A 13,662-nucleotide genomic window follows, 5' to 3' on the forward strand; every position below is an offset into this window, starting at 1 on the left:
CAGGTTTCATTTTGCTTGCCAACCCCAGTTGGTACTGACTGGCTGCAGAGTATGTGGAGAGGGTTTAGAGGCGGGCCACAGAGCCCTGACTGGGGAGTCAGGACTGGGGAGTGGCTGGGGTTTCATCACGCCTGTGCTGGAACCTGTGTGGAGTAGCCTGATATGGTGAATTAAAGCGAGGGACGGTGTACCCTGGCTGAGTGTAGCTATGACTATAGCTGTGTGCTAGAAATGTGCCTTGAACATTTCTGTGTAGATCAAAATAGATCCGATTTTATATTTAAAATTGAAATCATTAAGGGAATTTGAAATTTAGAGAGACCTTTTGTTATGAGGCTAATCAATCTCTTTGTGAATTTTAGTTTTTTCCCATTTATATTGTCTGGATTTGTTGGGTGAGATTTAAAAGGGAACAAATTAATGCTACTTGTAAAGAGTGTTAAATGTTGGCAAATATTGCTTCTAAAATTTTATGTGCCTCCCTGAATAATATTTATATAAGTAATCTACTTAAAGAACTGTATTTGATGGAATGGTTCTCTTTTTATTATTTAAAACATAGGAATAGTCTCCATTTGCTCATTTCTCAGAAAGCTACTTTTAAGTATTTAATTTTCAGAAACCAAAAGAGCAATCTTGTTAAATCATAATTTCTGAAATTCCCTGGTGATCCAGTGGTTAGGACTCCATGCTTTCACTGACGAGGGCCTGGGTTCAGTCCCTGGTTGGGGAACAAAGATCCCACAAGCTGTGAAGCGTGCCGTGCCCCCCTGCCCCCAATCATAGTTTCTCTCATAACCAATACATAATCCAGAAAAACTCTTCAGGTTAGTAACAGAGCATATATAAAAATGTAAAATGTTTACTTAGTGTAAACTTAGTATAATCATCCTCAGCCATGTTTTGTGATTAAACACCAGAAAAAAGAATTAGGACGAGCAAGTGCCATGCAAAATTTGTTTATTCAGGAGTTTAATTAGGCCTGCAGCTCTGTCTTCCAGTTTAGGGGAAATGGGGAATCTTTGAGATGTTTGCATCGGCTTACCTGGCCCAGATGAACCTGTGTCCTCCTCAGAATGAGGCTGAGCTTCTCCCAGGGTGGCTGTGAGGGTTAACTGTCGTGACATGGGTGAGATGAGTGGCACAGTGCTTGGGCACGTGGCATTGGCTCAGTAGATGTTACTACCCTTTCCTTTTAGTTAAAGGAAGAAAAAGTGTGTTCTTACAGTGTTCTTTAAGAAAATGAAAGCAAATTCTGAATTCAGCTGCTTTATTCTAATTGAGGTCATGAAAATTTTAAGAATTTGGCAGCAAATTAAGTAAAGAGCCCTTTGTTCTGCTGGCCACACAGAGAAATGGGAGAAGCACAGAATGCCTCAGCAGGAAAGCCAGCTGTCCAGTCATGATATTCTTGTATTTTACTTTTAAAAGGCTGTCAAAATGCTTCACGTAAAAGGTCCCAATTTGTTTGTGTGAGCTTGCTTTTGGGGGTTGGTGTGCATTTGTAGATTTCTTCTCTTCCTCAAAAGTTATTCTCAGATTTTCTCTAGCGCGATGGTGTGTGCATACCTGATCTTTTTTTGTGGAGTGGAGGACGTTTAATTTTGATATACGTAATCTCAAGAGAAGTTGCAAAAATAGTATAGGGAGTTTCTTACACTGTGTATCAGATTTACTAGAAACAGAAGTGCTGGTCTTGGAGTCATCTGTCAGTCTTCGGGGACTCTAGTCTGAGAAGGAGTCGCAGGTGGGGGTACAAGTGGTCACCCTCGCGGCCTCCCGTTCTCCAGACGTGCCCCGTTGTTCCGTGGTCTGGCCGCCTTGCTCTTGTAGTTCTGTCTCCCCGCTCCGTCCACACTCACGCTGTGCCCTTTCTCGGCGCCTGCACGCCCCCGCCGCGCCCTGCCCTTCTCTGCCTACTGCTGGAGCTGTCTCCTAGTCACTGCTCCTGACTGAGGCTGGGTTTCCACTTCAGTTCATTTTTTGTCTCAAATACATTATAAATATTTAAGAAACATTTGTTGAAATAATAGAGAAAATAAGTAGCTTCTCCCTTTAAAAATACAGGTATTGTTTACAGTTTCTTTATGGAAATATCCAAGGAGGAGGAGTTAACACAGTGTGGTGTTGTCGTCGTTTCCTTCCCCCCCCGCCCCACGGGCACTTCTGATTATAAAAGTAACAGCTGTGTATTGTAGACATTTAGATGACACTAGTAAGCAGAGTATGATAACACCAGAACTAGCATTAATCCTTGTTAATTCAGTTTACAAGATGTGATTGTATTGTACTTTTGGCTGCTGTTTGATGAGTCTGTGGTGATGACTCGTTCTTGGGGAGACCCACGTCCCAGGCCAAGGCAGAACAAGGCTCACGTTGTGTATGTCATTCTGTGACTCGCCAAGCTGCCTGGCCACGGCTGCAGGACTCAGCTGTCCTGACTCATTGGTTTCTGGTGGAAGCTGACTTGATGCCGTGGTTTGGGGCAGTACCCAAGAGCTGATGCCATGCTAGAGGACCAGGAGAAAGCAAGTCAGATGAAAGTGAGTTGGAAATGGGTAGTAAAGGACAGAACTGCAGTGGGCTTGTGATAGAGAAACACCTCTGGGAAGCTGAGTGTAAGAGAAACTTCTTTGACACAGGTAGGGGAGCCAGGAGAGGCCCTGCCCAGATGGACGGGGAGTGGGGATGGGCGTGGAGGCACCACCGTCCAAGGAGGTGAGAGCCCAGACTCCCACCTTGCTGACCCCTGGTTCCCTCTCGTCCTGCCATCCCTCTCCTCTCTGGTGGGGAGAGTGGCCAAGTGGCTGGTTGTAGTTGGGCCTCATTTGTTGCCTGATCATTTCCCTGTTAGAGGAGCTGATGAGCAGTCAGATGGCCGAAAGGCAAATAAGAGGAAGAAAAATGGGGCACGAATCTTGATGAATCGCTTGTTTGATAAGATGTATATTCTAGAATCTTCTTGTGGAGGAGAAGCTACTGTGCATAAATAATTGTTTTTAAGAGCTTTGAAACACTTCGGTGCGAAGAACTGACAACTTCTAGAGGTATGACGTTTTAAGCATTCTTAAACATGTGACCTCTAAATTTGGGCAAAATAGACTACTGTTCATTAGAGGACAGGAATCAGTTTTAATGAATTAGAACGTCTGCACATGAATTTATAGGTGTTTTTAGGCATATGGTGTTTCTTTCAGAGAGAAATAAGTGGTTAAATCAGAAATAATTCTCTTGTAATTAGGAATCAGGATTTGCTAACCCACCTTCTCCAGCAGAAAAGGAATCTGCTTTCTCCAGCATCTTGGGTAACTTCCCTCTCCTCACTTCGAACGGTTACCAAGGATAGGAGCCTCGTCACCTGCGCCGGGAAGTCGCCTGGCGCTCTGAAGTAGGTCCTTCCCAGCTGCCCATCGGGGCAGGTTGGAAGCGTCTGCTTTCCAGAGCCTGGAGCTTCATCCCTACGGGGGCGCTCTTGCTGGAGAAGCCAGAGTTCGTGGGCCCCTGCTGCTGGGTGAACCGCAGTCTCACTTCTAGCAGTCCTTTCCTTTTTTTTAGATTGGTAGGTCTGTGCTGTAGAAATTGGAGAATCCTGGGGCATCAGATCCCCTCACAGGCTCAGGGCTTTGGTATATTTCTCCAAAGGCCAATTAATTTTGCTTTTAAAAGAGTCCCCAAACCTAACTCGTTTCAGAAAGGTAGAATGTTGAGAGAGAGAGAGAGAGAGAGAGCACTTGAATAACTATGCCGTGTTATCACCATAAGGCGAAATCCTGGTGCACCTATCGGTTGAATCCATTTTTTCTCCAGGAAGCCCAAGCAAGCACTTGTGAGATCCCTTTAACCTTAAGGATTTTGTTTCAGTCCAGCCCGTGTAGACCTGTTATTGGAATTTTATAGGAAGCAGTTTAGATTTAAGTCGCTGCTTGTACACGTTCTGCATGCTTGCCGTACGGAGGGATAGCTTATTGCATAGAATAGATGGACACTGCCCATGTGAAGTGCCCTCACCTCATATCATATTGCAGCAGTTTAATTAGGGAATTGACACAGGAACCTGGATAAGAATGTTATTAGCCTGTTTATTTTCTTTTATCTTTTCTCCTTTAAGTAGTAGTCTCAAAGACAGACTAGAGCGTGAAATGTATTTGTGTTTAGAAACGTCGCAGAGCACGCATATCATTTCTTGTCCAGATTCTGGGCGAGCTTTCTAAAGATCACAGGGCCAGGCCCAGCATTGTTGTGGTTAATAGAAACCTGCTCTGTGAGGTCTGTGGGCTGGCAGATCAGCAGCATTGCCATGACAGTGAAGTAGGCCTTATCGAAAGGAGAATTCATAAGAGGCTGCCCTGGGACCCTAACCAGTGTCCTTCTCTGTGTCCCGACAATGTTATCTGTCCTCTCAGTACGGGGTATCAAATGTCTGTCGTGAGTACAGAAATTAATTTAATGTCACCTGAAGACATGCAATTAATCTTTTAGAGGTTTTCATAATACCTTTACAGAAAGAGTTGCCAGTTTGGCGGATTTGGATTTTGGGGTTTAGAGGAAGATAAGGAAAATTAATTTTTCATCAGGGTTAATACAAGCTAGCAGGGCCACAAAGGCTGAGAAAAATGGTTGGGGAATTTGTCAAGTGTTGTCACTCTAGAATAATGCTGCTTAACGTCTGATAGGTGTAATCAAGAGTTGAGATTTCTATAGAGAGGGATTAATCAATTTGCTCACTAGTGAATGCGAGCCAGCGATACCACTTCTTCATGATGTTTAAGAATGAAAATAAGATTTGATCTGTCAAATTGCAGGATACCCTGACAATATCAATGGGCATTTTTATCTATACGTTTAAACAATTTGTTATAAATAAATTTGTCATGCTAATGTTGGTGGCTACAAACCTCATTTTTTGTAACGATTAAGCTGATAAAAAGTGTTCCCTAAGCTTACTTAATTCAGGAAATGCCTTTTATATTTAAGAAAAACTGCCCTCAAGAGACATTTTTATAATATTCATGAAAAGATATTTATTTGTGGGAAAAAACCAAGAAAATATTTCCAGGTTCATCTAAGACAGGCCAAACTTCTTTTCTCTTCATCTGTTTTGGAGGAAGTAAAAGGTATTTATATTTAAAACCATGTCTAAACACACTGCTGTGCAAAGAATTTAAAAGGGAACTGTGCCACCCTAGAGAAATGCACTTTCAAAGTGGATTTCCTTTCTTTGAATGGAATGTAATCTGCCATCCACAGATGACTAGTTATTTCCTTACATTAAGATGATAATGTAACTTAGTAAGTTTTTAATGGAACTTTCAGGTTTCTGAAAGTCCTGATTTGAATCGACAGTATTTTAAAATTTACATAAGTAATAATTTTGGGATCTCCTTCAGTGCTGTTAACTATATGGCACAAGTTGTAGAAGACTTCTAAGTAAATAGGTGGGTTCAGTTTGGCTTGGTTCTCATTCACCTTTTTTCTGTGTCTGTGAGAATGTGAGAGTAGGTGTAAAAAATATGTTTCTGGCCACAGCCTAGAAGTTAGTAGGTTGAATGTTGCCTGGTGTTAACCAGAATAACTCTGGGATTTAAAATTTATCCTAAGAATTAGCTTTTTGTTGTGCTAATTTGAAAGAAAATAATTGTTCTCTCAATTGAAAAAAAAATCTGCTTTTCTTACAAAATGAAATAACTTATTACTTATATTTAAGCCTTGAGTCCTCAGCCTGGTTTCCAGAAAAATGTCGGAGCAGAGCATTATAGTAAACCTTCATTTCCTTAAAATGATTTAATTGAATGATGGTTAGTCCCTTTGTTTCTAACCCTGCTAAAAATAGTTATGTTAGTATAAGCTCCTTGCCTAAGAGGTTGTGTGGAGTCCATGCTTTGGAACCACTGAGACAGGAAGTCCTAAAAGCACTTACTGTGTGACCAAGGATCTCGGGTTTTTCATTTGGAAAGTGAATAATAATATTTACCTTGAGGGAGGATTGAAGGAAAACAGTCTCTGTACAGACCCTACTTGTACTACTTGTCAAGTTGAAGACATTCAGCAAACAACTCCATCCATCTTCCCATGAGTGGAGCATGTTGAATGATGCCATTCAGCATGGTGATGGAGAGCCTAGAGTGCCTTGGAAATTTCTGTTATAAAGTTTCTTACATCATTTGTAGCTGTAGAAGGTGTAAAACATTGTCCTGAATATAAGTAACTCCACAGCTTACCCAGACCTTCCCGTCACTTGTCAGTAAGCTGAAGATAGCAGTTTTTCCCAAAAGTTGGGCCTTTGTTATAATCCCTGCCTGAAGCATCCCTCTTTCTTGTTCATCGTTGACTCACCAAGTGCTTGTCGTCTTCCTGCCCAGGGCTCGGTCCTCTTCTCTGAGCCGAGGATGCGTGGCGACCAGTGCTGCCCGCGGGGCTCCCGTTCTCGTGAGCGTGACAGGACTGTGAGTGGTGATTAACGCTGTGAAGAAGAATAAAGCAGTTACGTGGCCTGGGAAACCTTAGGGTTAGAGATGCTGGGGGCCCCCTCGAGTGAGCAGGTCAGGCTGGCGGCTGCTGAGGCTCCCCGGGCGGGGAGGAGTAGGGGTGCTCACCGTGCCCGTGAGTTTGTGAGATGCAGACGGAGCGGGGAGACCGCCAGGCGGCGAGGTCCAGACCTGCAGGCACTCTGATCACAGATGTCCTTTACTGTGTCTTCTCAGGCCATCTCCTAGGAAGTCCTAAATGGAGAGGCTTTTTGTGATAACTCTACCTGTATTTCTGAACTGCAGATGGGAATCAAGCTTACTTTAAAACGTAAACTTGTTTTGAAAGGAAAATGAAAGTTTAGAACTTCGTTTTTCAGGGTGTTCCTCTGATCTAATATTGTCAGACATAAATTAGCACCAGTCTCTTAACTCAGAATAACAGCAAAGAGAAGTTTTGTTTGGGGTGTTTATTGGCTAAATGTTTCTGTTCTTAATTCCCAGTTTAAAAATCATCAGATCACCACAGCGTTACATATTTATCACCCAAATACATACACACAGTGTATACCTTAAAAATAGGCAAATATCCTACTTTTGGTGCAAGCTCTTCTTTTTAAATAAAACTTCACTATCTAGATCATCTACTTTTTTTTTTTTTTTTTTTTTTTGGCCGCTCCTCACGGCTTGTGGGATATTAGTTCCCCAACTGGAGATTGAACCCAGGCCCCCTGGCCGTGGAAGCACAGAGTCCTAACCACTGGTGGCGAGGGAATTCCCTTTTTCTTCTCTTTTTCTTTCTTTTTCTTTTTTTGTTTTCTATTTTAAGATCATCTACGTTTTTAGCTCTGGATTGCTAAAGAAAATATCTGCAACGATATTCACCATGTAGTCCACCGTATATATGGACATCATTCGTTTTAGACCACATGTACCAGCTGATTACCGATTTGTACAGCATGACAGTATGTTTTCTGGTGCACCCAGTATCAGTGCTGAACTGAAGGCTGGCCTCTTTAGTATCACAGTGGCATTTAGTAAATACGTATGTACTAATTGACAGTGGCTATAACCTAGTATCCTGATACTGTAATCTCTTTTTTAATAGCACATTCAGAGCTACGTAGTTTTTAGAAGCCTGATCTACCATTGATTGTTTTATTCAGTAAATATCTCATTGCCATCTGTATGCATAGGAAATTTTGGCTTGGTAAACAAAAACAGACTCACCCAAGTCTAAGCCACTGGTTTCTCTAAACCATACATAATAGCCAGTTCATTTATCCACATTAGTGAAAATAATAGACAGTGGAGAATCAGTCAGTAGACTGTTAGGTAGCTGAGCTGTGTGGAGAATTTAGTGACCCAGTGCCACCTGCATCTATGGCACAGCCTCTGGTGGGACCTGGGGGCTAGTGTGAAGTGTCAGCCCATGTAAAGAGACGTGTTTAAGAACAGTGAGACTTAACATTTGAATAGTGAATTTATGAATCTTATACTAACATAATTTTAATATGCTTTTAAGTAAATTAATAAGTGATGGATTACTGTCTTTTAAAGATAGGAATATGTGGTGTATACCCTTAAAATTTTCGACTTTTTAGTATAGAAAATTTCAAGCATATACAAAGCTAGAGAGTGTTCACATAGCTTTTCAAAATATGAACTTTGAAAAATTGTGTGCTGAGAATAGGCCATCATCCCTGCCTTGCTGGGGTACCTGCTCACACCTTTTGGATGAAAGATGTAATGGAGAAGTTTCAAGAAGCACAAGAAGCAGTCTGACTTCACGTGGATCCTGGTCCTGCAGAACGGCCTGCCTTTCCATAGTGCATCCGTTTTCATTTGGGGAACAGTCTTCCATCAGGTTGGAATAACGCCCAGCAGTATCACATTTCAGACAATTATAGCCGACATTGTAGAGTCACAGAGTCACAAAACATTATGGGGGCACCCACCTGGTTCAGCCATCCTCAGCCCTGGCTGGACAACATCACTGGAAGAGCGTTTAAAATGTGCTCATGTCTGGGGCTTCCCTGGTGGCACAGTGGTTGGGAGTCTGCCTGCCGATGCAGGGGACACGGGTTCGTGCCCCGGTCCAGGAAGATCCCACATGCCGCGGAGTGGCTGGGCCCGTGAGCCATGGCCGCTGAGCCTATGCGTCCAGAGCCTGTGCTCTGCAACGGGAGAGGCCACAACAGTGAGAGGCCCACGTACTGCAAAAAAAAAAACCCCAAAAGACAAAAAAAAAAATGCTCATGTCTGGGTTCCAGCTCCAGAGGGTCTAATTGGATGGTTCTGGGTCAAAGTCCAGGAACACTAACACACGAGAGCTCCCCAGGTGACTAACGTGCAGGTCGAATACCCCTGACTAGTCTCACACTAAGCGTGATGTGAGCTGTCGATTTTTGGTAGATCTCCTTTGTCAGGTTGATTTGTCCCTTCTGTTCCTAGCTCACTGAAAATTTTTATTATGAGTGCTTTTCCTGTATCAGTGCAGGTGGTCATGTGGTCTTTTCCTCTACTGATGTGGTCTGATAACTGATTTTTGAGTTAAACCAACCTTGCATTCCTGTGGTAAATCTTACTTGGTTATGGTGTATGATTCTTTTTCTGCGTTGCTGAATTTAGTTTGCTAGTGTTTTGGTGAGAATTTTTTTCATGTATATGTATGAGGGATATTCTTTTGTGGCTTTTGTTTCTTTTGATGTCTTTGTCTGACTTTTGTAAAAGGGTAATACAAGTCTGAGAGAATGAGTGGGGAAGTTGTCCCTCCGCTTTTGTTTTCTGAACCAGATTGTGTAAGATTGGGAGTCTGTCTTTCTTAAACAGTTGATAGAATTTACCAGAGGATCCGTTTGGGCCTGGGCTTTTCATTTCTTCACCTGGTCTCCTGGGAGGCAGCCCTGTCGCTGCCCAGCTTAGTGCTCAGCCAGCGCTCAGGGATCGGTGGTGCTCGGCACCCCGCCCTGCCCTTGGCCGACGAGCTGTGAGTGCGTTGCCCCCTCAGACCCCTCCTCAGCTCTTCTTCCTGCTGTCCCCCTGCGGTTCCCTGTCCACCATGTGGGGAGGACTTGTCTGGGCCACCAGTAACTCTTTCATTTCTAGAATTTCCTCATTCAGTTTCTCAGACTCCTGGCTGGTCTGCTCTTGTTCCAAACAGGACTGAGGCTGGAGGCCAGCCTGCGTGTGGGTACTTGTGACTCAGAGGAGGAGGGGCGACCAGGGTGCTGCTCAGCCTGCGGGCGCTCTGGGGAGCCCAAGTGTTCAGGGTTGTATCTGCAGGGAGGAAGGCACTGGGGCGCGCCTGGGACTCACAACCGGCGCCGGGGGACAGTGGGGCGAGTCAGGATGATGACCCGCTTTCACTAGGTTTGAGTGGGAGTTAAAAGTTTAAAACCACTGCCTATACAGACTGTCAGATTTTCACAAGAATGCTCATGAAAATGGAAGAGGCATGTCGAGTATGAAGTATTTTTAAAGTCAAGCCCTATTTCACTGAACTCAGCAGCACTTCCTTTAGTAATTAGAGACCTCTTGAGTGGATGCAGTAATTAAAGATCTTAGTTTTAAATTTGAAAAATACTGTTAAAACCCAAACACCCGTCAAATAAGAAATTTCCTTAGTGGCCCTAGTGAAATGGCAGGCTTGATGGTTTTGCTTCTCAGTTGAACACTGATCGAGGTGGACCCCGATGCTGGGGAGGGATGCCTGCTCGTGCGGAGACTGACCAGCGTGCTGCCTTGGTTTCAGCAGGGAGGAGAGAGCGATGGCTTTTTTCACCTGGAGGGCCAGCCTCAGCGGCTCCCTCAGCCCCCAGAAGTGAGACAGCAGCCTGCCCGCAAGGTGACGCTGACCAAGGGGGCACTTCAGCAGCCCCAGCACCCTCCGGTGGGGGCCCACGTGCACTCAGCCGGCCCTCCAGGCATCAAGAGCATCCAAGGAATTCACCCGGCCAAGAAGGTACTGCCTGTTACTGCCCCGCCCCAGGAGCGGAGCCCCGTGAGCCCACTGATGGGAGTGCCTGGCGCAGCAGGAGTGCTCAGATTGTGGATGAACGACCATAGTTTCCTTCGCCCTGGCTTTGAAAGCTAACGTGTTCACAAAAGCGCTTTCCTCTCGTGACATTTTTAGTGGCACGATGCTGGGAAATCACCCTAAACCCAGGCTGCGGGTATTCCGGGCAGCTCTGAGCTGTGCTCTGGGGACAGCCCTGCACAGAGCCCGGCCCAGCGCTCCTTCCTCCCCTGCCAGCTGCTCCTCCAGAGACTGCTTCCTCCTCGTCACCCCAGTTCGCAGATGGGAAGCCTTGGGGGTGAAGTACCTTGCCCGAGAAAGTGCCTCTCCCCCCGGCTCTTCCCTCCTCCCTCCCTCGCTCTGGGGGTCGAGGGGGTGTTTTCCTTCTCCGAGCTCAGTGTGGGAGACGAGGTATGGGCATCCAGTACCCCTTGTGAATTTAACCTTCCCGAGGAGAGAAGCGTCCCCCTTGTCCCGTTATGTCCTGGTGGAGACCCCCCCCAGCTTCTGGTGAGGGTGTCTTCGTAGCTTTCCCAAGGCCCCCCTCTCTGCCCGACAGCAAGGTCCCCTCTTGGCGCAGAAGCCAGGTGCCCCTTGCCTGATGACCTTAGGGTGGAAGAGGGGCAACAGTACTTGCTCTGAGTTTCTTCTAGAAAGCTCTGAACTCTGCCAGTTCATCCTCTCTGCTTGCCTTGCAGGTGATATTAAGGAGTAGTGTTAGCCTGAAGACCGTTATAGCTCTTTGAAGAAATTCAGTTACTCCGGATTTATTTTCTCATAAATACCTTATGATACGGGGACAAACAGAGTAGTGACATTTTTGCTGCAGGTGGCACAGGCACAGACACATGAAGTCGTATCTTCAGATATACTCTTTAAAAATTGCTCCAGTCTAAATTTTCTTTGGTCAGGTGTTGTCCCTGGGTATGCTATGAGAAAGATCGTAGGACACCCCTCCCCCCCATAGTCTGTTGTACACATAGATAAAGCACTCGTGTTTCTTCACCCTTAGCTTCAGGTTACTCTCCTATAAAAGTGAGGACAGTAATCTTTCCTGGCTTATTTGGGCTCTTGCGAGGGTTTTATAAGAAGATACACGGTGCCTGGAATGTGAGCCAGCACTCGGTAGAGAACGTTCTTATTAATGTTACAGAACACACTGCTGGTTTCCAGGCAGTGAAACTTGCACTTTTTGATGGTGTTTTCCCATGTGACTTCTCTTGAAATACCCTTTTGCACTCCAGGAACTCACTTCACAGGAGTAGTTGTGTCACCTTCTGTGGAATGTTCCGAAGTGTTGCGTTCTTTTCTCAGTTTCCCTTTGTGTGGCAGCCATTCATGTACTAAGGTTCCATTCTGATTTCTCTCTGCCTTCCTCTGTGCCCTTCTCTGTGATGGGGCGGGAGGTCATTTTTGGCTCTTTCTCCCCGACTCTCGGGCAGAACTGGGCAGGACGTCTGGAAAGCGCAGTGAGCCCAGTCACATCCGCGTCTGCGTCTCACTGCTGTCCGGATCTGGGGGGTGCTGGTGCTTTATCTAATTTCCGGATTAGAAAAGGCGGGAAAGCTCAGCGGTTCCTTCTTGTTTAAAAGATCCCAGAACAGTGGTTTTGAGCCCTGGACGGCTTTTAAAAATGCTACGGTCTGGGTCCTACCTTAGGCCAGTGATGTTGTAATTTCGGTGGGGGACAGGGGCACTCAGTCGTTGTAGTTTGGGTTTTTGGTTTTGTTTTGAAAGCCCTGCGGAGGAGTGTAACGTGCGGTGGTGCAGCCGGTGGGAGACTCCTGCTGCAGAATCTGCCCTCCGGGGTACGTAGTGTTGTGGCTTGCAGTGACAGGGAGGCGGCTGTGGGGAGCACCATGCACAGTCCCCTGGTCCCCGCTGGGTTTGCCTGGGGTACCGTGGGAGAAATTTGGGCTCCGGGGCCGTTAAGGACTGGACCCAGATCTTTGTGTACTCGCGGCAGGCTTCTGAACCCCTGTGATCCTGCTGCTTCGTCTACAGGATGATGGTAGCAGAGAAAGTGCCTACCTAGTACCATGCTTGGCACCAAGATAGGTGCAGACTTTGCTGCTTCCTTTTCCTTCCTTTTCTTTTACTCCAGTTTGCTGGGTACTGTGGTCTTATTTAGACATTAAACCCTTTTCTGATAGTGGATAAAAACTACAGAAGGTCCTGTCGCTCACGGTATATTTTAATGGATTCTGATTTGTTCACTTTTGTATCTTAGTAGCTGTGAAAAAACCCCCAAGCTTCAACCTTGAATAGTTCCTTTTGTTGTTGCCAGGTCATCATGCACGGGAGAGGCCGGGGAATGGCAGGTGCGATGGGCCGGGGCCGCCTGATGCCGAACAAGCAGAATCTCCGGGTGGTGGAGTGCAAGCCTCAGCCCTGCGTCGTGTCTGTTGAAGGGCTTTCTTCATCCACTACCGACGCCCAACTGAAGAGCCTGCTGATGTCAGTAGGACCCATTCAGGTGGGTCACCTGGGGCCCGTTCTGTCTGTGCCCTTTGTCCTTCCCAAGACTCGGTTTTTTCTTCATTTAAAATCCCTTTGTGTTGGTTACTTCATGTTAAAACAGTACTCTTGAGAAGAAAGACAAATATTTTATCTGCTCTGCACACTTGATGCCAGAACTTTTGCCTTAGGGTTAGATTATTTGGAAATTATCAGGTGCTCAGAAACGTTATGAAATATTTATTCTAGCTGAACAGATTATCCTTTGAAATCCTCATATTATCCTAAAGTTCTTATATGCACCCAAACACACAATCTTTTTGCTCTATCACACACTTGTTTTGTGTGTAACAATTTTAACATTTTAAAGTATCTAGCCTTTTGACCTTAATTTTCAGAAATAGCCTCACATGTTAACACCTGTGGAACTTGCTTTAGACTTTAAAAATGTGAAATAATGTGGACTATATTTTGGTCTCTTAATTTTTAAACTGGCTAATTCTAAATGCGTGAAGATCTCTGCCGAGCTGGCTGCAGATAGGTCTCCAGTTGTGTTGTAAACAAAAATTGCCACTGAAATCCCTGATTGCTCCAGCCTCTAGAGCCCTGGAGGTAAACCAGTGCAGTGGGTAGACCTGGTTTTCCTTGAGCAGCGTGTCTGTAGTCCCCAACTCTGGCCTTTCCTGCCAGCTCCCCGCCTTCCGCCCGCCCCCGCAACCCCCC

General features: G+C 45.4%; 1 protein-coding gene across 1 annotated transcript in view; it reads left to right on the plus strand.

Annotated features, from left to right (window-relative positions):
- The window catches only part of RBM33 (RNA binding motif protein 33), a 115,530-nt gene that overhangs the window by 90,197 nt on the left and 11,671 nt on the right, over window positions 1–13,662 (plus strand). The window contains 2 exon segments of the mRNA XM_024739197.1: window positions 10,222–10,428; window positions 12,770–12,958. Coding sequence (XP_024594965.1) covers window positions 10,222–10,428; window positions 12,770–12,958 — 396 coding nt within the window.

Source organism: Neophocaena asiaeorientalis, unplaced genomic scaffold, assembly GCF_003031525.2.
Source record: "Neophocaena asiaeorientalis asiaeorientalis breed wild unplaced genomic scaffold, Neophocaena_asiaeorientalis_V1.1 scaffold145, whole genome shotgun sequence".
Lineage (NCBI taxonomy): Eukaryota > Metazoa > Chordata > Mammalia > Artiodactyla > Phocoenidae > Neophocaena > Neophocaena asiaeorientalis.